This window comes from Pan troglodytes, chromosome 19 (genome assembly GCF_028858775.2).
Source record: "Pan troglodytes isolate AG18354 chromosome 19, NHGRI_mPanTro3-v2.0_pri, whole genome shotgun sequence".
In the NCBI taxonomy this organism is placed as follows: domain Eukaryota; kingdom Metazoa; phylum Chordata; class Mammalia; order Primates; family Hominidae; genus Pan; species Pan troglodytes.
The window spans coordinates 26,317,782-26,340,279 of NC_072417.2; the positions used below are offsets into that span (position 1 = coordinate 26,317,782).

Consider the following 22,498-nt stretch of genomic DNA (forward strand, 5'->3'; position numbering starts at 1 on the left):
AGTGTGGCCAACATGGTAAGACCCTGTCTCTACTAAAAATACAAAAATTAGCCGGGCTTGGTGGCCCGTGCCTGTAATCCCAGCTACTCAGGAGGCTGAAGCAGGAGAATCACTTGAACCTGGCAGGCGGAGGTTGCAGTGAGCTGAGATCATACCACTGCGCTGTGGTGACAGAGCGAGACCCTGTCTCAAAAAAAAAAAAAAGACTTCAATCAAGGAGCTTTCTGGATGCTTCGGGGCCAGAGAATGTCGGTCATTGCCCGTGGGGAGCAGTCATGTCTCTTAGGGGACCCTGGGCAAGAAGTGCTGATGGGGGCAGTTTGCTGTATGAGTCCAGTCCTGTCATTTTCTTTCCTAAGTCCCCACCCCGTCCTCAGAATGCTCGGGTCATACCAGGCAAGCGAGGACAGATGGCCTGGTTGGTGGCTAAAGTCCTCCTGCAAGACACTTTGGAGATCTGAACTCCATTACCTTTCCCCTAGCAAGAGGGAGAAGGGTGGGCAGGTGGTAACAGGTGGTGGCCAGGAGCAGGGAGAGATGGGAATATCATAGTATTGGAAATGATCTATGGAAAAGGATAATCTGACTTGTGTGGTTTAATTTAATCCTTGAACTTTGTAGGTTGCGTTTTGAGGTCAGGGACCTTGTCTTTCCCATTCAGTGGGGACAATTGGAGGATGAGGATCATCTCTCCACACCCTGCTGGAGGCCTCCCCCATTTACACATTCACCCCCTCCACAGAGCAGGGCTCCCTTCCCACAGCGAAGACCCCAGGTTAGGCCCAGGGCAGGCAGGAAACCTCCAGATGGGGAGCCCCTGACCTGGGGACATGCTGTCTGGAGCTAATGAGGCCATGGAAACAGCCTGGTTTAACTTTTTCCCCAATCTCTGGGTCTAAAGGCCTCCCACAACCCCCACTTCATCCCCTAGCCATTCCCCCCTGCCCCTCAACCTGTTCCAAAAGACACCCTAAGGCCATTGGTTTAATCTTTTATTTGGAACAAAGGAAAAAATGACTGACACCAGTTTAGCCTTTGAGTGTGCAGAGCTCTGCCCTCCCTCCCACCCCTCAGCCCCAAATCCAAGATTTCATAGCCCTAACACCCACCCAAGCAGCTTCCCTCACACATGCCCTTTGTTTTCTTCCTCTTCTATGGTTCCTTAGGGAAAGGAGCCTTCTTTAGGGATGAAAAGCTAACTACAGCCCAGTCCGGCCTCCAGCAGCCCAGGGTCAGCTCAGCCTCCACTGGAGGCGAGGGAGGAGGGCAAAGGGCATGGGAGAGGTAGGGCTGCCCTCCAGGAGCCGTCCCCTTCCCTAGGAGCCAGTCAGGATTGGGGAGGAAGGCAGAGGGGTCCTAGGGAGCTGTCACATAGAGGAATAGGGGCTGGGAGTGGGGATGACAAGAAGTACAAATAAAGAGAAAGTTTGGGGAGATGGATAACAAGCTCAGCTGTGTCAAGTGATGTGGAGGGGAGGCATGGTGGGGGACCAGCCATGGCCCTATCCAACCCCAGGCTCCACCGGCCCCAAATTGGCTTTGCAAATCCAAACATTTTAAGGAAGTGGTTTAGGGATGGAAGAGAAACATGGTAGAGGTCTGTGCTGTGGATTTTCATCTAGGGTGGTGGGAACACCAGAGATGTCTCCTCTGCCATTGTTTTAGTTGGCTCCTGGACCTCATCCCAGCAGAGGAAGGGTGACTGTCAGCAGGTCAGTCCCACCGCCACTGTCCCCCTCGCAGTGGGCCTCTGTGTCTCAGGCCTGGCCAGGCTCCCTGCCCCTCAGAGCTCCTCGTGGACCCGCTCCTCGTCCTCATCTGACTTCAGCTTGAGCTCGTCGACTGTGATCTTGCCGTCCTGGTTGCGGTCCTGGTTCTGGAACATGTCTCCTATGGTTTTCTCAGGGTCCTGCCCAGGCATGAGGCGTCCTTTGCCCTCACTCACTTGAGCCTTGATGAAGGTGGAGAACTGGGGGAGGGGAGAGCCGGGGGAGCGGGCAGTGAGGGTCATGGCCTTGGGAGGGGCCCCGGGTGGAGGCCAGTGAGTGCTTTCTTTTTCTTCTTTTTTCCCAGGCTCCCCCGCACCCTGTAACTCAGGAAGGGCTGGGAAAGGCACTGGTGCTGGGGTCCTGGTGGGGGCTGGGGTGGAGGCGTGGCATGGGGGATAGTCTGTGACTGGTCTCAGGTAGGGAACAGCCTGCATGTGTGCCCAGGAAAAAGCAGGGACAAGGAGCCTGAGGCGTGGGACTCAGCGCAGGCAGGAGCACCAGGGCGGGTGGGCAGTCCGGACGGGGGACGTCTTCTTCCTCGATGCTTCCTGGGTGCGGGGATTGCGTGGGCATGGCTATTAGGACTGAACCTTCACCCACCTCCTCCGGAGGGACCTCGCCATCCTTGTTGAGGTCCATGTCTTCAAACAGGTTGGCAGGAGGGTCCTCGTGCCACACAAACAGGTAGCCTGTGGGCAGCCCATCCTCCCGGGACACCAGCTCCACCTCAAACAGCAGCACAGCACTGCCTGGGACTCCCCGGGCTGGAGGGAGGGCAGGAGAGAAGGGAGGGGTCCTAGTCAGGCCAGGGTCTGGGCCTGGCTTCACTGTTTCCCAGCCCACAGGCCAGTTTCCCCTCCTGGGGCTGGGCTGGAGAGCGGGGCATGGGATGTTTAAGGAGCCATCCCGAAGGCATTCCTGACTCCTCCCACCAGCCATCAGACCCACAATGGGCAGGAGCAAAAGGGACAGATGCCAGTCAGATTACGGTCTCGGGCCGGGCGCAGTGGCTCATGATTATAATCCCAGCACTTTGGGAGGCCAAGGCGGGTGGATCACCTGAGGTCAGGAGTTCAAGACCAGCCTGACCAACATGGCAAAACCATGTCTCTACTAAAAATACAAAAATTAGCTGGGCACGGTGGCAGGTGCCTGTAATCCCAGCTACTCGGGAGGCTGAGGCAGGAGAATCACTTGAACCTGGGAAGTGGAGGTTGCAGTGAGCTGAGAGCACACCACTGCACTCCAACCTGGGTGACAGAGTCAGACTCCATCTCAAAAAAAAAAAAAAAAAAAAAAAAAAAAAGATTATGGTCTCAGCCCCTCACCTCCACTCTCCCCGTGGGCCAGGTGCGGGGGCACGATGAGCTGCCGCCTCTCTCCCACACACATGCCCTGCAGGCCCGTGTCCAGGCCTTCGATCACCTTGTTGGCCCCGAGAGTCGCCTCCTGGGGGGCCCCGTAGTCATGCCTGGGGGAGAGCAGATGCCCAGGTCAGCAGCCACCCTGTCCCCTGCCAGCGCACACCCCTCTCCCTCTGAGGTGGGCCCAGAACAAGCCCTCAGTTCCGGAGTTACTCCCACTGGTGACTTGGGCCACGCAGCAGAGTGCAGGGGCCCAGCTGTGCAGACGTGGGGTTCCCTTCTCATCTTGCCTCTGCCCCCTAAAGTGTGGCCTCGAGGGCTCATGGCTCCCTGCGTCAGTTTCCCCTCTGTGAAATAGAAAGAGCAGTTCTCCCCCAAATGTTGGCTTCACCTTCCCTTCCCCTGCGAAGCAGAGAATTTCATCTCCTCGACATGCTCCGAGATGGGGACTTACAGAAGCAGCAAGAGGTTGAATGCTCCCCTGGCGCTCGAGGACCAAGAGGGAGGAGCAGGCATCGGGGGTGCACTGAGGAGGACTCCCCATGCCTGTGCCCACCCACCTGCCCAGTCCCGGCCCCACCCCGGACCCACGAGGTGAACAGCTGGGTGCCGTCCAGCAAAGAACAGTTGTAATGGTATCGAACAAAGTCCCCAAGCTTGGTGGTCTCATTGCAGGTCTCAGATGGCCGGGACAGTGTCCTGATTTCCACCACATCCGCAGGGTTGTGGAAGTCAATGACATGGACGTTGAAGATTAGCACGGCAGAGCCAGGGATCTTGTCTCCTGAGGCCAGAATGGGGGAGTGTGGTCAGCTCAGAGCAATAGGAGAGGCTACTTGAGGTCTCTCCATGGAGGTCCCTAGACCTGATACCCCTTCCCGACCCTGAGGATCCAAAGGAGGATGGGATGGGATGTTTGTCCAGAGTCAATTCTAACAAACTTTCACTGGGGCAGGGGGCAGGGGAAGGCAGCTTTCCAGTAAGAAAGCCCTTTTCCACTCACCGTCTTGCAAACTCCCAGTAACTTACCCTGCGGATCAGCATGGCTTGCCCATTTGACAGGTGAGGACACTGAGGCTCCCAGCACAGCTGGGTCCTGGGGGTATGCTGGTTCTGTTTTTCCATAACCACCCTCCCTCCCCAAACTTGGCTGCCCTTCTCCACTGCGGAAGGGGCGAAGTGGGGCGCTGCCCTGGAGGAAACCGATGGAGTCTGTGTGGCAGGAATCAGATGGGGTGACCAGATGTAAGCTGCATGCATGTTTTTGTGATGAGAGGGGCCGAGTGGTGCCTGGAATCCCACTGTGGGAGGGGGTGGCCTAGACACAATGGGCAGTTCGGAGGAGGAGCTGAGGTGGTGGCTGGGGAATGCCCCTACCAGTTCCATTCTCCCCGTAGGCGAGGTGCGGGGGGATGGTAATTCTCCGGCGTTCCCCCATGCAGGCACCCTGCAGCCCCTGGTCCATCCCGGGGATGATGTAACCCTGCCCGATATAGGTATTGTAGGTGTTGTTGCGGGAGTAGCTGCAATACAAGGCGGGAGGGCCAGGAAGGGAGTCAAAGGGGCCCTCCCCTTCCAGGCAGCTCAGAGTGACCCCCAGCTTCGTCCACGTTTCACCCAGCCCCCGCCCTCCCACCTCAAGACCCTCCTGACCTGGAATCGAAGAGGGTGCCATCCATCAAGGAGCCATTGTAGTGGTAGCGCATGAAGTCCCCGGCCCCGGCTCTGCGGACACAGCCGGGGGGGAGCTCCAGTGTCTCTAGCTGGACAGTGTCCTTCGGGTTGTGCACGTCAATCAGGAGGACGTGAAAGACCAGCGAGGCCTGTGGGGGGATCACTGTCCCTGGGGAAGGGATAGGGCTTGAACCATAAAATTGGGGAGCAAGCCGAGGCTCCTTCTTGACTCAGGAAGGCCCAGTGGGCACCATGCAAGACACTAGCCCCACTCTCCAGAGCCCTTTCCCGCCCATCAGCAGCCCTGCTTCTTGCTCCTCCAGTAAGGCCTGAGCTGGGTTTTCCCCAGGGCCACCACCGGCTCATACTGAGCCTTCGTGTGAATCAGAATAAAGCACCCCTTCTTTTTTTTTTTTTTTTTTGAGATGGAGTCTCGCTCTGTCACCCAGGCTGGAGTGCAGTGGCGCGATCTCGGCTCACTGCAAGCTCCGCCTCCCGGGTTCACGTCATTTTCCTGCCTCAGCCTCTCTGAGTAGCTGGGACTACAGGCGCCTGCCACCACGCCTGGCTAATTTTTTTGTATTTTTAGTAGAGACGGGGTTTCACCGTGGTCTCGATCTCCTGACCTCGTGATCCTCCCGCCTTGGCTTCCCAAAGTGCTGGGATTACAAGCGTGAGCCACCGCGCCCGGCCAAAGCACCGCTTCTTAGTAGCACCAAGGGTAGATTTCATCCCACCTTGAGTCCTTGGTTGGGTGCCCTCGTGCAGTATACAACCTGAGCAACTGTATGTGGAGGCCTGGTTTTTCCCTCTTCTGCGGAATTTCCCCTTGTGTCCTTGCCCACCCTCACCATAGCCTTTCTCGCCATAGGCCAGGAATGGAGGGATGATAATCTTCCTTTTCTCTCCAGGACACATGCCCAGCAGCCCCTGGTCCATGCCCTTGATCAGCCAACCAGAGCCGACGTAGGTGTCATAAGTGCCGCCCCTACTGTAGCTGCAGAAAATGAGGTGGAGGTGGGAGAGGCAGGCTGGGCCCCGGATTCCCGCTCCCCATGCCACAGTCCCCAGTGCCTCAGGGCTCCCCTCCAGCCCCTTACCTGGTGTCGAAGGAGGTGCCGTCCAGCAGGGTGCCATTGTAGTGGTAGCGGACAAAGTCGCCGTCCTGGACCATGCGGGGGCAGTGGGGCGGGCGCAGCAATGTGCTCACCTGCACGGTGTCTTCCTTGTTCCACACATCCAGCAGAACCACATCGAAGTAGAGGGTGGCATCCGGTGGAATGAGCCCCGCTGTGAGGGCGCAGCAGCGTGGAGGTCTCAGAGTTCTGCTCTGCCAACCACGATCCCAGCCAGGGCCCTGTTATTCCCCTTCCTCTCATCCCAGCACCAAGAGACCCAAACCAGGGACAGAGATGCCACTATTTTTGTTTTTTTTTTTAAGAGATAGGGGGCCGGACACAGTGGCTCATGCCTGTTATCCCAGCACCGTGGGAGGCCAAGGCAGGTGGGTGGCTTGAGCCCAGGAGTTCAAGACCAGCCTGCGCAACATGGCGAAACCCCATCTCTACTAAAAATACAAAAAATTAGCCACGTGTGGTGGTGTGCACCTGTAGTCCCAGCTATTTGGGAGGCTGAGAGGGAGGATTGCTTGAGCCCAGGAGGCTGAGGTTGCAGTGAGCCGAGATCGCACCACTAAACTCCAGCCTGTGCAACAGAGTGAGATGCTGTCTCAAAAAAAAAAGAAAAGAAAAAAAGATGGGGTTTTGCTCTGTCACACAGGGTGGAATTCAGTGGCATGATCATGGCTCACTGCAGCCTCCCGGGGTCAAGCAATCCTCCCACCTGAGCCTTCTGAGTAGTTGGGACTACAGGCACACACCACCACACCTGGATAATTTATTTTATTTTTTGTAGAGACGAGGTCTCACTATGTTGCCTAGGCTGGTCTGGAACTCCTGGGTTCAAGCAATCCTCCCACCTCGGCCTCCCAAAACTCTGGGACCATATATGTTAGCCACTGCCCCAGCCAGAGCTGCCACTCTTCATACTGCGTGCACAGTGTGACATTGGGCAAGTCACTCCTCATCTCCGCACTTCAGTTTTCTCACCCCAGGATCCCTGATTCTGCCTCGTGGTCTCCTCCACCCCCGGCCTGTGCCCCAGCCCTTCTCACCCAGGCCGATGCTCCCATAGCCCAGGTGGGGAGGCACAATGAGGCGTCGCCGCTCGTTGACACACATGCCCATGAGGCCTCGGTCCATGCCAGTGATGAGGCGCCCCACACCCACCACGATGGCCACCAAGGTGTTGCGATCATAGCTGGGGGGGGAGGGACAGATGGGATACAGTGACCTCAGACACACACACACTGCCCATGGTGGCATAGATGCACAGGTGTGCCTGCACACACGCACACAATCCCCCCTCCCTATACCCAGGTGTGGATACGCACACACACTTCTCACCTCCTTTTCAAGTCCCCCTCCTAGGTCGGCCATGACGCCCACCTTAAGAGAACGGACTGTTGTGAAAGGCAAGTCCCTGAGGAGGACAAGGGCTGCTATTGCCCTGGGACAGAGTTGGGTGGGATGCAAGGGCCTGATGGCTGCTACTATTTGCTGACAGCAAGTGGGGAGTGGTAGGTACAGCACGGAGGGGCAGAGGAGCATTACTATATGGGATTAAATGCTTGGCATTTTACATTCCATATCTTCTTTCTCTCCCCTGTGAGGTGGGCATTCTTGTTCTCATTTTTCTTATGAGAGCAATGGAGACTTGAGAGACTCAGTGCCTTGCCCAAGGTCACACAGCTAATATGTAGTCAGCTGAGTTCTAAAATTTGCCATTATACTATTGGCTCTCCAAGGAAAAGACGGGAGAGCAGAGGTGGGGTGGGAGCTGGTTTCACATTTTGAAAAGGCCTATTCTACAATCCTGGCTAACACAGTGAAACCCCGTCTTTACTAAAAATACAAAACATTAGCCAGGTGTGGTGGCGGGCGCCTGTAGTCCCAGTTACTCAGGAGGCTGAGGCAGGAGAATGGCGTGAACCCGGGAGGCGGAGGTTGCAATGAGCCGAAATCGCGCCACTGGACTCCAGCCTGGCGACAGAGTGAGACTCCCTCTCAAAAAAAAAAAAAAAAAAAAAAAAAAGCCTATTCTAAAAGTGCCATGGCTTTTGTTTGTTTTTAGTTATACACTTTTAATTAATGTGTTTATTTTTACTTATACATATGTATTTTTGGAGATGGAGTCTCGGCTCTGTCACCCAGGCTGGAGTGCAGTGGTGCAATCGGCTCACTGCAACCTCCACCTCCCGGGTTTAAGCGATTCTCCTGCCTCAGCCTCCGAAGTAGCAGCTGGGATCACAGGCATGCACCACCATATCTGGCTAATTTTTGTATTTTTAGTAGAGAGGGCTTTCGCCATGTTGCCCAGGCTGGTCACTCTTGGCCTCAAGTGATCTGCCTGCCTGGGCCTCCCAAAGTGCTGGGATTACAGGAGTGAGCCACTGTGCCCAGTCAATTATATACACTTTTAATTTATTTTAAGTTTTCAGAAGTAAAGTGAGGATGGGAGATTTTTTTTTTAATTGAAGGGGCCATGGGTTAAGAAAGTTTTCTGGCCGAGCGCAGGAGGCCGAGGCGGGCAGATCATGAGGTCAGGAGATGGAGACCACCCTGGCTAACATGGTGAAACCCCATCTCTACTAAAAATACAAAAAAAATTGTGGAGGCGCCTGTAGTCCCAGCTAATCTGGAGGCTGAGGCAGGAGAATGGTGTGAACCCAGGAGGCGGAGCTTGCAGTGAGCAGAGATCGCGCTACTGCACTCCAGCCTGGGGGACAGAGCAAGACTCTGTCTCAAAAAAAAAAAAAGTTTTCTAAGTTGTGTGGGCGCGGGGGCTCACGCCTGTAATTCTAGCACTTTGGGAGGCTGAGGAGGGTGGATTGCCTGAGCTCAGAAGTTTGTGACCAGCCTGAGCAACATAGTGAAACGCCATCTCTACTAAAATATGAAAAATTAAGGCTGGGCGCCGTGGCTTACGCCTGTAATCCCAGCACTTTGGGAGGCCGAGGTGGGCGGATCACGAGGCTGGGGTGGCATGTCTGACTGTGTGACACGTAGACAGACAGGGCCTCCGCAGGGAGCCATGCCCTACCCCCAGGTCCAGCTGGCTGTCTTCTTATAATACCCGCCCGCCTTTTTCGAGACCAGTCTGGCCAACATAGTGAAACCCCTCTCTACTAAAAATACAAAAAAATTAGCCGGGTGTGGTGGCGTGCACCTGTAATCCCAGCTACTCGGGAGGCTGAGGCAGGAGAATCACGTGAACCTGGGAGGCAGAGGCGGAGGTTGCAGTGAGTTGAGATTACTCCATTGCACTCCAGCCCAGGCAACAGTGTGAGACTCTGTCTCAAAAAACAAAAACAAACAAACAAACAAAAATTAGCTGGGCGTGGTGGCATGCGCCTGTAATCACAGCTACTTGGGAGGCTGAAGCAGGAGAATTGCTTGAACCCAGGAGGCGGAGGTTGCAGTGAGCTGAGATCACACCACTGCACTCCAGCCTGGGTGACAGAGTGAGCCTCCGGCTAAAAAACAAAAAGTTTTCCAAGCTCAACACTCATGAGCTGGGCTCCCAGAGTCCCCATCAGGGACGACAACCCTAAATCCCAACCCCTGCCTCACTCCTAGCAGTCAAGGGCTCAGGGCTGCACTTCTGGCTACTACCCTATATCTGAATTTGCCCACCAAGCAGACAGGTTTTAAGTCTGGACTGTTTCCTTCTCAGTGTTGTTATGAAGGCTTAAGCTCTGCATTAAGTTTCTACAAGTTCCACAGCATCAGGTCATACGGTTTTCCTCAGGGTCAATGTTAATGTGTGCTGAACTGGCTGGAGGACTGCCAGGCCCTGTGAGAAGCCTACGTTCATTCATCCATGTCCTTGGAGTCCTAACATCAGCCTTAGCAAGTAGGTCCTGTTTTTGTCTCCACTTTTCAGATAAGGAAAGTGATGCCTAAAGAGACAAAATTCTCTGTCCATGGTCATAGCCTGGATTTGAACCAGGGTCTTGGGACTCTTGGAGTTTGTAGGCTTACCCCAATATATGCCTGCCTCTGAAGTCATGGCCACTAATTTCCTGTGGGCTGAGTTGTGTGTTTCAGAGGAGGGTCTAAGAAACACTGACTTCTTTCAGTGTGCTGTGGGGTCTGTGTGTAACTGGGACCCTAGGTTTACCCCTGAGGCTGGCATACAGCCCTGCCCTGTGCCCGCTAACAAAAGTGGACTTGCTGGGGCAGACCAAAGGCCTGGATCAGACCAGGAGGCCACCTTACAAACCCCAAGGCTGGCAAAAATGGGCGGCCTGTGCCTCTGGCCTGGTGTACCTAAAATGGAGAGAGATGAAGGTTCCAGGAGAACCAGAGAGGGAGGAATGAAATTCCTCCAAGGAGCCCAGGGTGGCATGTCCGACTGTGTGACACGTAGACAGACAGGGCCTCCGCAGGGAGCCATGCGCTACCCCCAGGTCCAGCCGGCTGTCTTCTTATAATACCCACCAGCCTTTTTCCCTGCCCACCAGCCGCTGAAAACTCCCACCCCCTCCAAAAAAAAGTTCTATTCCCTCTTCTCTGACCACAAAGGCACTGAAAACAGTGGAACCAGAAGGGGAGTCAGGGTGGGTGGAAAGGTACGGCGTCCAGGCTGATAGACCATCCCAGGATTCTTAAGCAGCAGGGACCACTCCCTTCCCCCCAACACTGTAGATCAGAACACCCCTCTCCATCAGGTCATTAAATACAGCCCTGGTAACTACACAAGGCAGTTCACCTTGATTATCGAGTCCTTTCCGGGATGTGGAGAGCTTGTGAGAAAGAAATGGGATCCTTTGAGAAGTGAGGGTTTGGAAGTGGGGGCAGGAGGGTATCTTTGGGGAGATGGGTGTCTGGGAGGCCCCAGGGGTGCTGTCTAAGGTTAGAGTATTGGGATGCAGAGCTTAAAAGAGGCAACAAGGAAACAGGACCCCGGGTTCAGGGGACGGAGTGGTGAATCCGGGGGCGCCCAACCGGGGTTACCTTGAATCAAACTTCTTGCCATCTTCAAAAGTGCCGTTGTAGTGGTAGCGCACAAAATCCCCCATCTGCACTTCCCGGGGACAGGCCCTGGGGATGTGGTACCTCTCGATGACCACATCTTCCAGGGGGCCCCCGGCCGGGCTGGCGCGGCCCAGCCCCCTCCCCACGGCCTGCACCACCAGTAGCAGCAACTGCAGCAGGGGGAGCCGGAGGAGGCTGTGGCTGGGGGGGCCCGCGGGGAACATGGTGCCTGGAGTTGGGACCGCCGGCAGTGAGGGCGAGCGAGGGAGTCGCCACCAACCTCCTTCCCCCCGCCTCCCAGAACTGGCTCCCCCCCTTCCTGTCCTCTTTCCCTACCCCCGCCCTGGCTGGTCCACGTGGAATGGGGGCTGGGAAGACTGAGCTGGCCTGGCCGGGAGGAGCGGGGGAGGGGGTTGCAATAGGAGGAGGGGGCCAGGCTGAGTGTGTTAGAGTCTGAGGGAGGCACTACAAAGAACTCCAGGTTCCCCCTCCCCCCATCTCCATCCCTGGCTGCGAGACCTGGGGCCTGGCCAGGGAGAGAGGCTCGGGAAAGATGAGAACTCTGAGTGGACACCAAAGGAAAAAAAAAAAAGTTCAATGTCTTTTTCCGGAGCCCCCGGGTCCTAAAGCCGGGCGGAGATGAACCTTGCTTCGTTCGCGGGCACTTAGAATTCTAGTCCCCTCCAGGTGGGTGGTGAAGCCGCGGAGTGTGAGAGGCATCTCCGTGCTCATCCGTGACCCCAGCTGTACTCCAAGGGAAGGCATCTCCAGGGAAGAGCAGCTTGGTCCCGCAAAAGCTGGACTGCAAGAAGGACTTTGTGACTTGGGATGTGACGGGCACGGAGATGGAGCGGCGGGTGGTGGCAGCGCAAGGTGTGCAGGTGACAGCAGGTGTGTGCCTCCGACGTGGGCGGGGGAGACACTGGGAGGGTGCAGGAGGGCGCAGCGACGGAAGGCCTGGCTCCAGGGCTTCCCTCTCGTATGGGCAGCGCAGAGGAGGCGGCCCTCACTCAGTGTCCTGATCTCAGGCGGGGGCACTGTTTGCATGGGGAGGGGCTTCCTGGGCTTCCCATCTCTGGCGGGAAGCGCTCCCCGACTCATTCTCTACCTAGGGGACACCCCCAAGGCAGGAGCCCGGGCCGACGGAGAGGACTTAACGACACTATCGGACCCTCTGGGAAAAGAGGGGAGACGTCGTGACCCAGGCCCCGCCCCACCTTGCCGCCTCGTGCCCGGCGCTAAGACCCAGCGGGCGCGCCGCCCGCCCGGGGCCCGGCCCTGTCCCCTTCCGTCCGCGGGGCCGCCAGCTCAGCTCCGGGGAGCCGGCGGCGCGGCGGGCATGGCTCGGGTGGCGTGGGGGCTGCTGTGGTTGCTGCTGGGCAGCGCCGGGGCGCAGTACGAGAAGTACAGCTTCCGGGGCTTCCCGCCCGAGGACCTGATGCCGCTGGCCGCGGCCTACGGGCACGCTCTGGAGCAGTACGAGGGAGAGAGCTGGCGCGAGAGCGCGCGCTACCTGGAGGCGGCGCTGCGGCTGCACCGGCTCCTGCGCGACAGCGAGGCCTTCTGCCACGCCAACTGCAGCGGCCCCGCGCCCGCGCCCAAGCCCGACCCCGACGGCGGCCGCGCAGACGAGTGGGCCTGCGAGCTGCGGCTCTTCGGCCGCGTCCTGGAGCGAGCCGCCTGCCTGCGGCGCTGCAAGCGGACGCTGCCCGCCTTCCAGGTGCCCTACCCGCCGCGGCAGCTGCTGCGTGACTTCCAGAGCCGCCTGCCCTACCAGTACCTGCACTACGCGCTGTTCAAGGTGGGAGCCTGCCCCCACCCGGGGACCTGTCTCGGGCTGGGCGTCGTGGCTCCCCACAGATCGGTCGAAGGAGCGTTACCTTCACCCGAGGCACGAAGCCCGCCGTGCGCTCGGGGCCGCGAGCTCCGGTCTTGCTGACCCGCTCCCCCACCCCCTACCCCCCGACCAGGCTAACCGGCTGGAGAAGGCGGTGGCGGCGGCCTACACCTTCCTCCAGAGGAACCCGAAGCACGAGCTGACCGCCAAGTATCTCAACTACTATCGGGGGATGCTGGACGTCGCCGACGAGTCCCTCACGGACCTAGAGGCCCAGCCCTACGAGGTGGGGTGGAGGGTCAGGAGGAGGCTTGCAGAGGAGGGCTAGTAGAGGAGGGGAGATGTTGGGGGCGCCCTGACTCCCCCTGCCACGCCCCTTCCAGGCCGTGTTCCTCCGGGCTGTGAAGCTCTACAACAGCGGGGATTTCCGCAGCAGCACGGAGGACATGGAGCGGGCCTTGGCAGACTACCTGGCAGTCTTTGCCCGGTGCCTGGCCGGCTGTGAAGGGGCCCATGAGCAGGTGGACTTCAAGGACTTCTACCCGGCCATAGCAGGTATCCGCCACCCAGACCACGGTGGGCGGTCCTCTCACCCACAGGGCCCGGTAAGGCAGATGTCCCCTTCATGCACGTGGAGCACTGCGAATGCGGAGGAGCCAGCCGGGAGGAAGGCCTTGTCTGTTGAGAAAGACGCTGGGTGCAGGGGCCCCAGCTGGGAGTGTCCAAGGGGCTGGATCAGTGAGTAGAGGCAGTGACATCCCTAAAGGGTTTGGGAAGCTTGGGTTCATAGGCCTTCCAGGCAGAGGGCAGTGCAGATGCAAAGGTGCAGCGGTGAGGAGTAGCCCAGCAGGTGTGTGCAGAAAGCAGTTGATAACCAGAAATTACACCTAGTCTTGGGATCTCTAACCCTGGGGTCCCTCGAGCAGGGGCAGAAAGGACTGTACTTGGCCAGGTGTGGTGGCTCACACCTGTAATCTCAGCACTCTGGGAGGCCGAGGCAGGCAGATCACGAGGTCAGGAGTTCAAGACCAGCCTGACCAACATGGTGAAACCCCATCTCTACTGAAAGTACAAAAATTAGCTGGTCGTGGTGGTGGGCACCTGTAATCCCAGCTACTCGGGAGGCTGAGGCAGGAGAATCGCTTGAACCTGGGAGGAGGAGGTTGCATTGAGCCGAGATCGCGCCACTGCACTCCAGCCTGGTCAACAGGGCGAGACTCTGTCTCAAAAAAAAAAAAAAAAAAAAAGACTGTCCTTTAGCTTCTCTGTTTGGACTTCTGCCCCATTTCTGGACCTCACCTGCTGCTCTCCCAGAATGCCCTGGCTCCCTCTGGCTTGGGGTGGTGGTTGAGTGGCGGGGGTGGTGAGTCAGCCCAGCCCACAGTCATCTTCCTCACCATCACTTGTCATATAGTATGCCAAGCACTTTACAGACATTCTCTCCTGTGATTGCAACAGCAACACATTTTCTGGACAAGCAGCTTGGCTTAGTAGGCAGAGCTTGGATTTAGAGTCTTCTCCACTGGGGGGACGGAGATGTTCATTGCAATGCCAGCCTCTCACTGCTGCCTCCCACCCTCAGATCTCTTTGCAGAGTCCCTGCAGTGCAAGGTGGACTGTGAGGCCAATTTGACCCCCAATGTGGGTGGCTACTTCGTGGACAAGTTCGTGGCCACCATGTACCACTACCTGCAGTTTGCCTACTATAAGTGTGAGCCCCCTGGGTGGGCTGGCTTGGGCAGGGGACGAGGTGATAAGGGAGAGGACTGCATGGGAGCCTCCCAGAGTTGTGGGGAGCTTTCCTTCAGTATTGAGGACCCTGGGTGATAGGAGGAAAGTCTAGGGGTGGTGGGAATATGGGGAAGGCACCCTGGGAGTCTGGGGCAGGTGAGAGGCTTCTGAGTGAGAACAGACAGCAGCCTCAGGGAGAAGAAGAGGGTCTTTTGGGCAAATGACTAGACAACCAACAACTGCAGAGCACTTGACAGTTTATTTTTATTGTTGAAATGGAGTTTCACTCTTGCCCAGGCTAGAGTGCAGGGGCACGATCTCGGCTCACTGCAACCTCTGCCTCCCGGGTTCAAGTGATTCTCTTAGCCTCCTGAGTAGCTGGGATTATAGGTGCCTGCCACCACGCCCAGCTAGTTTTTGTATTTTTAGTAGACATGGGGTTTCACCATGTTGGCCAGGCTGGTCTTGAACTCCTGACCTCAGGTGATCCACTGCCTCAGCCTCCCAAAGTGCTGGGATTATAGGCATGAGCCACCACGCCCGGCCAACACTTGAGAGTTTATAAGTCACTTTATCTTATGTGGTCCTTTCACCAACACCATGCAGCTGGCATTACTGGACCGATTTTTCAGATGGGGAAACTGAGGCTTATAGGGCAAGGGGCTAGTCTCATGACTAATAAAAAGTGGCACCAGGACTTGTGGCTCTCCTCACTGGAGAGATCCTGGCATTCACTGGGGCTGGAATGGACAGCCTCCAGTGTTCCTGCAGCTCGGAGATGCCAAGATTCAGACAGAGCCAGGAGTCAGAGCAGAGGGGCTGAGAACCCAGGGGCCAGGAGACCCTTCCTGGGTACAGTTAGCAGAGAGGCTAAGGGCCTCTAATTCACTAGAGCCATCATTCTCCAGCTGTGTGAGCTTGAGCAATTTATCTAACCTCTCTGTGACTCAGATTTCTTGACTGTAAAATGGGGATGACAGTAATAGGTAAGCATGGCTGGGCACAGTGGTTCACACTTGTAATCTCTGCACTTTGGGAGGCCCAGGCAGGCAGATGGCTTGAGCCCAGGAGTTCGAGACCAACCTGGGCAACATGACAAGACCCCGTGTCTACAAAAAATACAAAAAGTTAGCCAGGCATGGTGGCGCGTGCCTGTAGTCCCAGCTACTGGGGAGACTGAGGTGGGAGGATTGCTTGAGCCCAGGAGGCAGAGGCTGTAGTGAGCCGAGATCACACCACTGCACTCCAACCTGGGTGACAGAACAAGACCCTGTCTCAAAACAAACAAAAACATACAAAAAATTAGATGGGTGTGGTGGTGCCTGCTTGTAATCCCAGCTACTCAGGAGGCTGAGGTGAGAGGATCACCTAAGCCTGGGAGATCAAGCTTGAGGTGACCATAATTGCACCACTGCACTCTAGCCAGGGTGATAGAGTGAGACCCTGTTTCAAAAACAATAAAAAGACAATAACAGTGAGGCTTAGATGAGTTAGTCAGGGCCTGGCATAGGGTAAGTGCCCACTACATGCTAGCTGGCATTATGCTTGGGTGGGATAAGGAGCCCATTAGGTATTCTGGAAGGTGGCTGGGTAGCAGGGGTGCTGGACTGAACTGGAAGATGGGGTTGACTCTGAAGGGGAAGTGCCGGAGCAATTCCTCACCCCTGTCCTGCTGCAGTGAATGATGTGCGCCAGGCTGCCCGCAGCGCTGCCAGCTACATGCTCTTCGACCCCAAGGACAGCGTCATGCAGCAGAACCTGGTGTATTACCGGTTCCACCGGGCTCGCTGGGGCCTGGAAGAGGAGGACTTCCAGCCCCGGGAGGTGGGCACTGCTTTCTGGGGCACTTGCTGGATATGCACTTTGTAAAAAATAAACTCCTGGCGGCCGGGCGCGGTGGCTCATGCCTGTAATCCCAGCACTTTGGGAGGCTGAGGCGGGTGGATCACGAGGTCAGGAGATCAGGACCATCCTGGCTAACATGGTGAAACCCCGTCTCTACTGAAAAGAAAAACAAATTAGCCAGGCATGGTGTCGGACGCCTGTAGTACCAGCTACTCGGGAAGCTGAGGCAGGAGAATGGCATGAACCTGGGAGGCAGAGCTTGCAGTGAGCGGAGATCGCGCCGCTGCACTCCAGTCTGGGTGACAGAGCGAGACTCCGTCTCAAAAGAAAAATAAATAAATAAATAATAAAAAATAAACTCCTGGCTTCCATGGAAGGCAGGATGGGAAATGGAAAGAAAGAATATGAGTTGAGGTTAGAGTCCTGGCTTCAGAGCCCAGCCCCACTGCTGTGTGGTCCTGGGAAGACCATGGCCCTTTCCTAATCTATTGCCTCACCTGCAAAATGGCAGTGGTACTGCCACCTCACCAGCAGTGTCCAGACGAGGGAGGTATGAAGGTACACATCCACTCCTGCCTGCTCCCCTCCCTACCTTCATTACCCTCACTGCTGACCTTTGTCCCTCTTTCCCAGGAACACCCTAGGTAACCAACGGAGGAAATCTGTTGGAGTTGAGGGCCAGGCTGGCAAATATGGGGCACATGGTGCCACTCCTGCCTTCCTTGTCAGTGGCAGACATTGCTAATCGATTGAGGGACTCTTTGTCACCAAACCCTCAGAATCCTTAACCCAGTGTTCCAAGCAGCCACGATGATCTGATTAGCTTGTGAGCTGATACCTATTCTCCGATCCTTGAGCTAGAAGAGGGCCAGTGGGCCCAGATCCTAGGAGCCCTGGCTTCTTGCCATCTGGCAACAGGGTATGGCTCACCCCCCACCCCGTCCTTCCCTCCTTCCAGGAGGCCATGCTCTACCACAACCAGACCGCCGAGCTGCGGGAGCTGCTGGAGTTCACCCACATGTACCTGCAGTCAGATGATGAGGTGAGTGCCTCCTGCTTTCCAGGATTGGGCTGTGATGGGGACACCTTGGACCTTTTCCTGGGGCCACCAGTGTGCCAGAATTCAGCCCCAGCCCCTGGTGGTCAGCTGTCGTGAAGAAGAGAGGTTTCCCTGTTCCTTGTCTAGACTGTCCGTTCCTTCCCCAGCCTTAGTATTCTCATGTCCTCCTTCTGTACATGTCTCAATCCTGTTCCTCCCAGGCCCAGCTCACATGGTGCCTCCTCCAGGAAGCCCTTGCTGCATGCCCTGGCTCTTTGTTCTGGGCTAGCAGTGCCCACTCTGACCTGTGTGCCTCCCTGGCCACCTGTGGCCTGGACCTGGGTGATTGCAGCCCTGGTCCATCTCAGCCCTGGCCCCCTTCTCCAGCCAGTATCCAGGAGAACCGCACTGCAGGACACAGGGCCACATTATTCCCTGTTCTCCCACATCCTGCACAGAGCCTGGGCTCAGAAACTGAGTTTGAATGAACCAGTGAATGAATGAATGCAGGACCTCAGGACAGAAGGACCGTATTGTATTACATTGATTTATTTTATTTTATTTATTTTTATTTATTTATTTATTTCTGAGATGGAGTCTCGCTCTGCCGCCCAGGCTGGAGTGCAGTGGTGTCATCTCAGCTCACTGAAACCTCTGCCTCCCGGGTTCACACGATGCTCCTGCCTCAGCCTCCTGAGTAGCTGGGATTACAGGCGTGCACCACCACGCCTGGCTAATTTTTGTATTTTTAGTAGAGACAGTGTTTCACCATGTTGGTCAGGCTGGTCTCGACCTCGTGACCTCATGATCTGCCTGCCTCGGCCTCCCAAAATGCTGGGATTACAGGCGTGAGCAGCTGCACCCGGCCCTATTAACATTGATTTCAAGTGAGGGTTTGACAGCCTTAATTTCTCTGAGGTGTTGCTGCTCAGTGCTCATTTATGTATCCTCTCCTTTGTTCATGCCCCCACGCCCCCACCCATCCAACCCCAGGGGAGGAGGGCAGAATCTACACTGTCAGCACCCAGGATGAGGAACTAGCCAGACCTGGCTCCATTACTTACCAGTTGGGTGGCCTCCAAACAAGTGTCAGGCAACCTCTCAAGCTTCTGTTTCTTCATCCATTGAATGGGGAGAATCATGCCCATCTCACATTGTTGTGGTGAGAATAACACAAGATCTGGCCGGGTATGGTAGCTCATGCCTGTAATCCCAGCAATTTGGGAGGCCGAGGCAGAGGGATCACCTGAGATCAGAAGTTCAAGACGAGCCTGGCCAACATAGTGAAACCCTATCTCTATTAAAAATACAAAAATTACTCAGGTGTGGTGGTGGGCACCTGTAATCCCAGCTACTGGGGAGGCTGAGGCAGGAGAATCGCTTGAACCAGAGGCAGATGATGTAGTGAGCCGAGATCGCGCCACTGTACTCCAGCCTGGGTGACAGATTGAAACTCTGTCTCGAAAAAAGAGAAAGAATTAAGTGAGATCAAGTATTTTTTTTTTTTTTTTTTTTGAGACAGAGTCTCGCTCTGTCGCCCATGCTGGAGTGCAGTGGCGTGATCTCGGCTCACTGCAAGCTCCGCCTCCCAGGTTCTCATGCCATTCTCCTACCTCAGCCTCCCAAGTAGCTGGGACCACAGGCGCCTGCCACCAGGCCCGGCTAATTTTTTTTGTATATTTAGTAGAGATGGGGTTTCACTGTGTTACCCCGTATGGTCTCGATCTCCTGACCTTGTGATCCACCCGCCTCGGCCTCCCAGAGTGCTGGGATTACAGGTGTGAGCCACCACACCTGGCCTCAAGTATGTATTTTTCTTTTTTTTTTTCTTGGAGACAGAATCTCACTCTGTCACCCAGGCTGGAGTGCAGTGGTGCGATCTCTGCTCACTGCAACCTCCACCTCTTGGGTTCAAGAGATCCTCCTGTCTCAGTCTCCGAGTAGCTGGGATTACAGGCATGCGCCACCATGTCCAGCCAATTTTATTTTGTATTTGTAGTAGAGACAGGGTTTCACCACGTTGGCCAGGCTGGTCTCAAACTCCTGACCTCAAGTGGTCCGCTTGACTCGGCCTCCCAAAGTGCTAGGTTTACAGGCGTGAGCCACCGCGCCTGGCTGAGATCAAGTATGTAAAGCACTTGATAAAGAGCCCGTACCTGGTAGGTGCACAGTGAATGACAGCCGAGTCTCGCTCTGTCATCCAGGCTGGAGTGCACTGGTGCAGTCTCAGCTCATTGCAACTTCCGCCTCCCAGGTTCAAGCGATTCTCCTGCCTCAGCCTCCTGAGTAGCCGGGATTACAGGTGTGTGCCACCATACCCAGCTAATTTTTGTATTTTTAGTAGAGACATGGGGTTTCACCATGTTGACGAGGCTGGTCTTGAACTCCTGACCTCAAATGATCCACTCACCTCAGCCTCCCAAAGTGCTGGGATTACAGGTGTGAGCCACCACGCCTGGCGTATGGCAGCCATTTTGACGGCTGTCTCTTATTTCCTGTGGTTTGCCAGACACCAGACTAGGGGCTGGAGTAAGTTAGTGAAAGTCATGGTCCTGGCGGGGCACGGTGGCTCACGCCTGTAATCCCAGCACTTTGGGAGGCCAAGGCTGGCGGATCACGAGGTCAGAAGATTGAGACCATCCTGGCTAACACGGTGAAACCCGGTCTCTACTAAAAATGCAAAAAATTAGCCAGGAGTGGCGGCATGCGCCTGTATTCCCAGCTGCTGGGGAGGCTGAGGCAGGAGAATGGCGTGAACCCAGGAGGCAGAGCTTGCAGTGAGCCGAGATCATGCCACTGCACTCTAGCCTGGGCAACAGAGCAGACTCCATCTCAAAAAAAAAAAAAAAAAAAAGGAAATCATGGTCCCTTTCACGTGCCGCTCACAGTCTAGTGGGGGAAGCACAAACTGCTGCTGGAGAGGGCAGCACACGGCACCAGGGGAGGTCTCCAGCCCAGCCAGAGTCACCAGCAAGGGCTCAGCCTGGAACTGATGCCTGGCTTTGGAGGGATTAGTGCGGGCTACGCAGGCACAGGGGACAGCAGTAGTTCCTGGCAGGGAAACAGTATGAGCAAATATTATGCATGGACTAGCAATATTCTTGCCAGGGTCTTTATGCTTAAAAGGTGGGGCTGTGCAGGGGCGATGTTTATGCTGACACCAAATTCTACTGGTGGTGCCCTATGCAGCCACTCAGGGAGGGGCAGTTTGGGAAAAATCCTCAGGACTGTCTCATTAGATCTTGAGACTGGGGAGGGGGAGGGGCTTTGGGGACCGAGAGATGGGATGGGAAGTCCCATTGGCCAGGAAGGGAGCCCATATGGGTTTGGGCGTACTGTGACCCGGTTTCTCCCACAACCGTGGTGCTACTCTAGATGGAGCTGGAGGAGACAGAACCGCCCCTGGAGCCTGAGGATGCCCTATCTGACGCTGAGTTTGAGGGGGAGGGTGACTACGAGGAGGGCATGTATGCTGACTGGTGGCAGGAGCCGGATGCCAAGGGTGACGAGGCTGAGGCTGGTCAGTGACACGAGTCCTTGGGGGGTGGGGATGCAGCCTGGGATGGAGGTTGGGGACAGATGCATTCACCCGCTGGGCTCCGGAGCCCAGGGTGTGTGTGGGTGCCGGGGCCAATCCTCCAGGGGTCTCCAGCCTGTTGGCAACCCCTGTCCCGCTTGGGGGTGGTGGTGCAGCATCTCCCCTGGAGCTGGGACCAGCTGAGACCTGTCCGGGGAAGCCTCACCCTACCTCCCATCAGGACAGCACCTGGACACCCATTGGGAGTGGGTGGGGGAGCAACCCCAGTGCTTTCTCCTTTCCTTTTCAGAGCCAGAGCCTGAACTCGCATGAGAAGGGGACACCCCACACCCCTCAAGCTTGGGAAGCCTGGTGCCGATGGCCCCACCCTCACCAGCCTGGGCAGCAGCAAGAACTATTTATTAAAAACTTAAGATGGGCCAGGTGCGGTGGCTCACACCTGTAATCCCAGCATTTTGGGAGGCCAAGGTGGGTGGATCACTTGAGGCCAGGAGTTCAAGACCAGCCTGGCCAACATGATGAGACCTCCGTCTCTACTAAAATACATAAATTAGCCGGGTGTGGTGGCAGGTGCCTGAAATCCCAGCTACTCAAGAGGCTGAGGCAGGAGAATCGCTTGAACCTGGGAGGCAAAGGTTGCAGTGAACTGAGATTGCGCCACCGCACTCCAGCCTGGGCGACAGAGCGAGACTCCATCTTTAAAAAAAAAAAAAAAAAAAAAAAACAAGACGGGCCGGCACGGTGGCTCACGCCTGTAATCCCAGCACTTTGGGAGGCTGATCACTTGAGGTCAGGAGTTCAAGACCAGCCTGGCCAACATGGTGAAACCCCATCTCTACTAAAAAATACAAAAATTAGCCAGGCATGGTGGCACACACCTGTAATCGTAGCTGAGGCAGGAGAATCGCCTGAACCCAGGAGGCGGAGCTTGCAGTGAGCCGAGATCGTGCCACTGCACTCCAGCCTGGGCGACAGTGAGACTCCATCTCAAAAAAAAAAAAAAAAAAAAAACTTAAGATGGACACAGCTGACTGGGCCCCCATCCTGCCTCACCCGTGGGTGCTGCACCCCAGACCCATCCTGCCACTTCTATGTCTCTGGACCACAGGATGGTGGTGGCATTGCAGGTTGGCAAGTGGGCTGATGGGGTCCGCCCTCCTCACTGCTGAGCTCCTCACCTGGACAGTCTCCTGGACGAGGAGTTTCCAGCTGCTGGCTGGAATCTCACGCCAAATTGCAGAGGGTCCTCCAGGGTCCTGAAGAGCACTGGACTAAGAGTCTAGTGGTTCCAGGGCCCTGACCAGTAGGTGCTCAATAAATGTTTGTTGTTGAATGAGTCATAGTACCCGTGGTCGTCTCCCCGGAGCTCAGTTGTAAGGGTACAGGTCCTTCCCTCCCTCTCTCCGCACCTGTGTCCCCTCATCTGTAAAATGTGGGGCGGAGGGGCACCATCTGGGCCCTGGCTGGTCCTCTGCACCTGGGGCTGAAGGTTGTGTGAGAGAGGACGCAGTGTGCAGATCTGCCACCAGGGGGCGGGAGAACACAGTCCTCCCCAGGCGGGAAGACGATGGTTTCAGATTTCTAAGATGAGAAGTCCTGTATT

The 22,498-nt window shown here is 56.1% G+C and overlaps 2 protein-coding genes across 4 annotated transcripts; one reads left to right on the forward strand and one right to left on the reverse strand.

Annotated features, from left to right (window-relative positions):
- Positions 1-979: 979 nt before the first annotated feature.
- On the reverse strand, positions 980-11,707 carry FKBP10 (FKBP prolyl isomerase 10). The gene is made up of 10 exons (XM_001144283.8): positions 10,885-11,707; positions 6,981-7,126; positions 5,908-6,097; positions 5,659-5,804; positions 4,787-4,976; positions 4,511-4,656; positions 3,725-3,917; positions 3,098-3,240; positions 2,370-2,533; positions 980-1,969 (listed from the first exon to the last, which is right to left on the reverse strand). Exons 1-10 carry the CDS (start codon positions 11,127-11,129, stop codon positions 1,784-1,786), a joined length of 1,749 nt encoding a protein of 582 aa, XP_001144283.4. The 5' UTR covers positions 11,130-11,707; the 3' UTR covers positions 980-1,783.
- Positions 11,627-22,231, forward strand: P3H4 (prolyl 3-hydroxylase family member 4 (inactive)). Of its 3 annotated transcripts, none has more exons than XM_054670887.2 (9): positions 11,627-11,796; positions 12,018-12,706; positions 12,876-13,028; positions 13,126-13,480; positions 14,325-14,453; positions 16,152-16,297; positions 17,277-17,360; positions 20,733-20,877; positions 21,185-21,749. In XM_054670887.2, exons 1-9 carry the CDS (start codon positions 11,751-11,753, stop codon positions 21,205-21,207), a joined length of 1,770 nt encoding a protein of 589 aa, XP_054526862.1. In that variant the 5' UTR covers positions 11,627-11,750; the 3' UTR covers positions 21,208-21,749. The 3 variants fall into 3 exon arrangements, with proteins under 3 accessions (XP_054526862.1, XP_016787306.3, XP_016787307.3); XM_016931817.4 differs by having other exon boundaries at positions 11,658-11,796; positions 13,126-13,297; positions 21,185-22,231; XM_016931818.4 differs by lacking the exon at positions 20,733-20,877 and having other exon boundaries at positions 11,658-11,796; positions 13,126-13,297; positions 21,185-21,474.
- Positions 22,232-22,498: the final 267 nt, after the last annotated feature.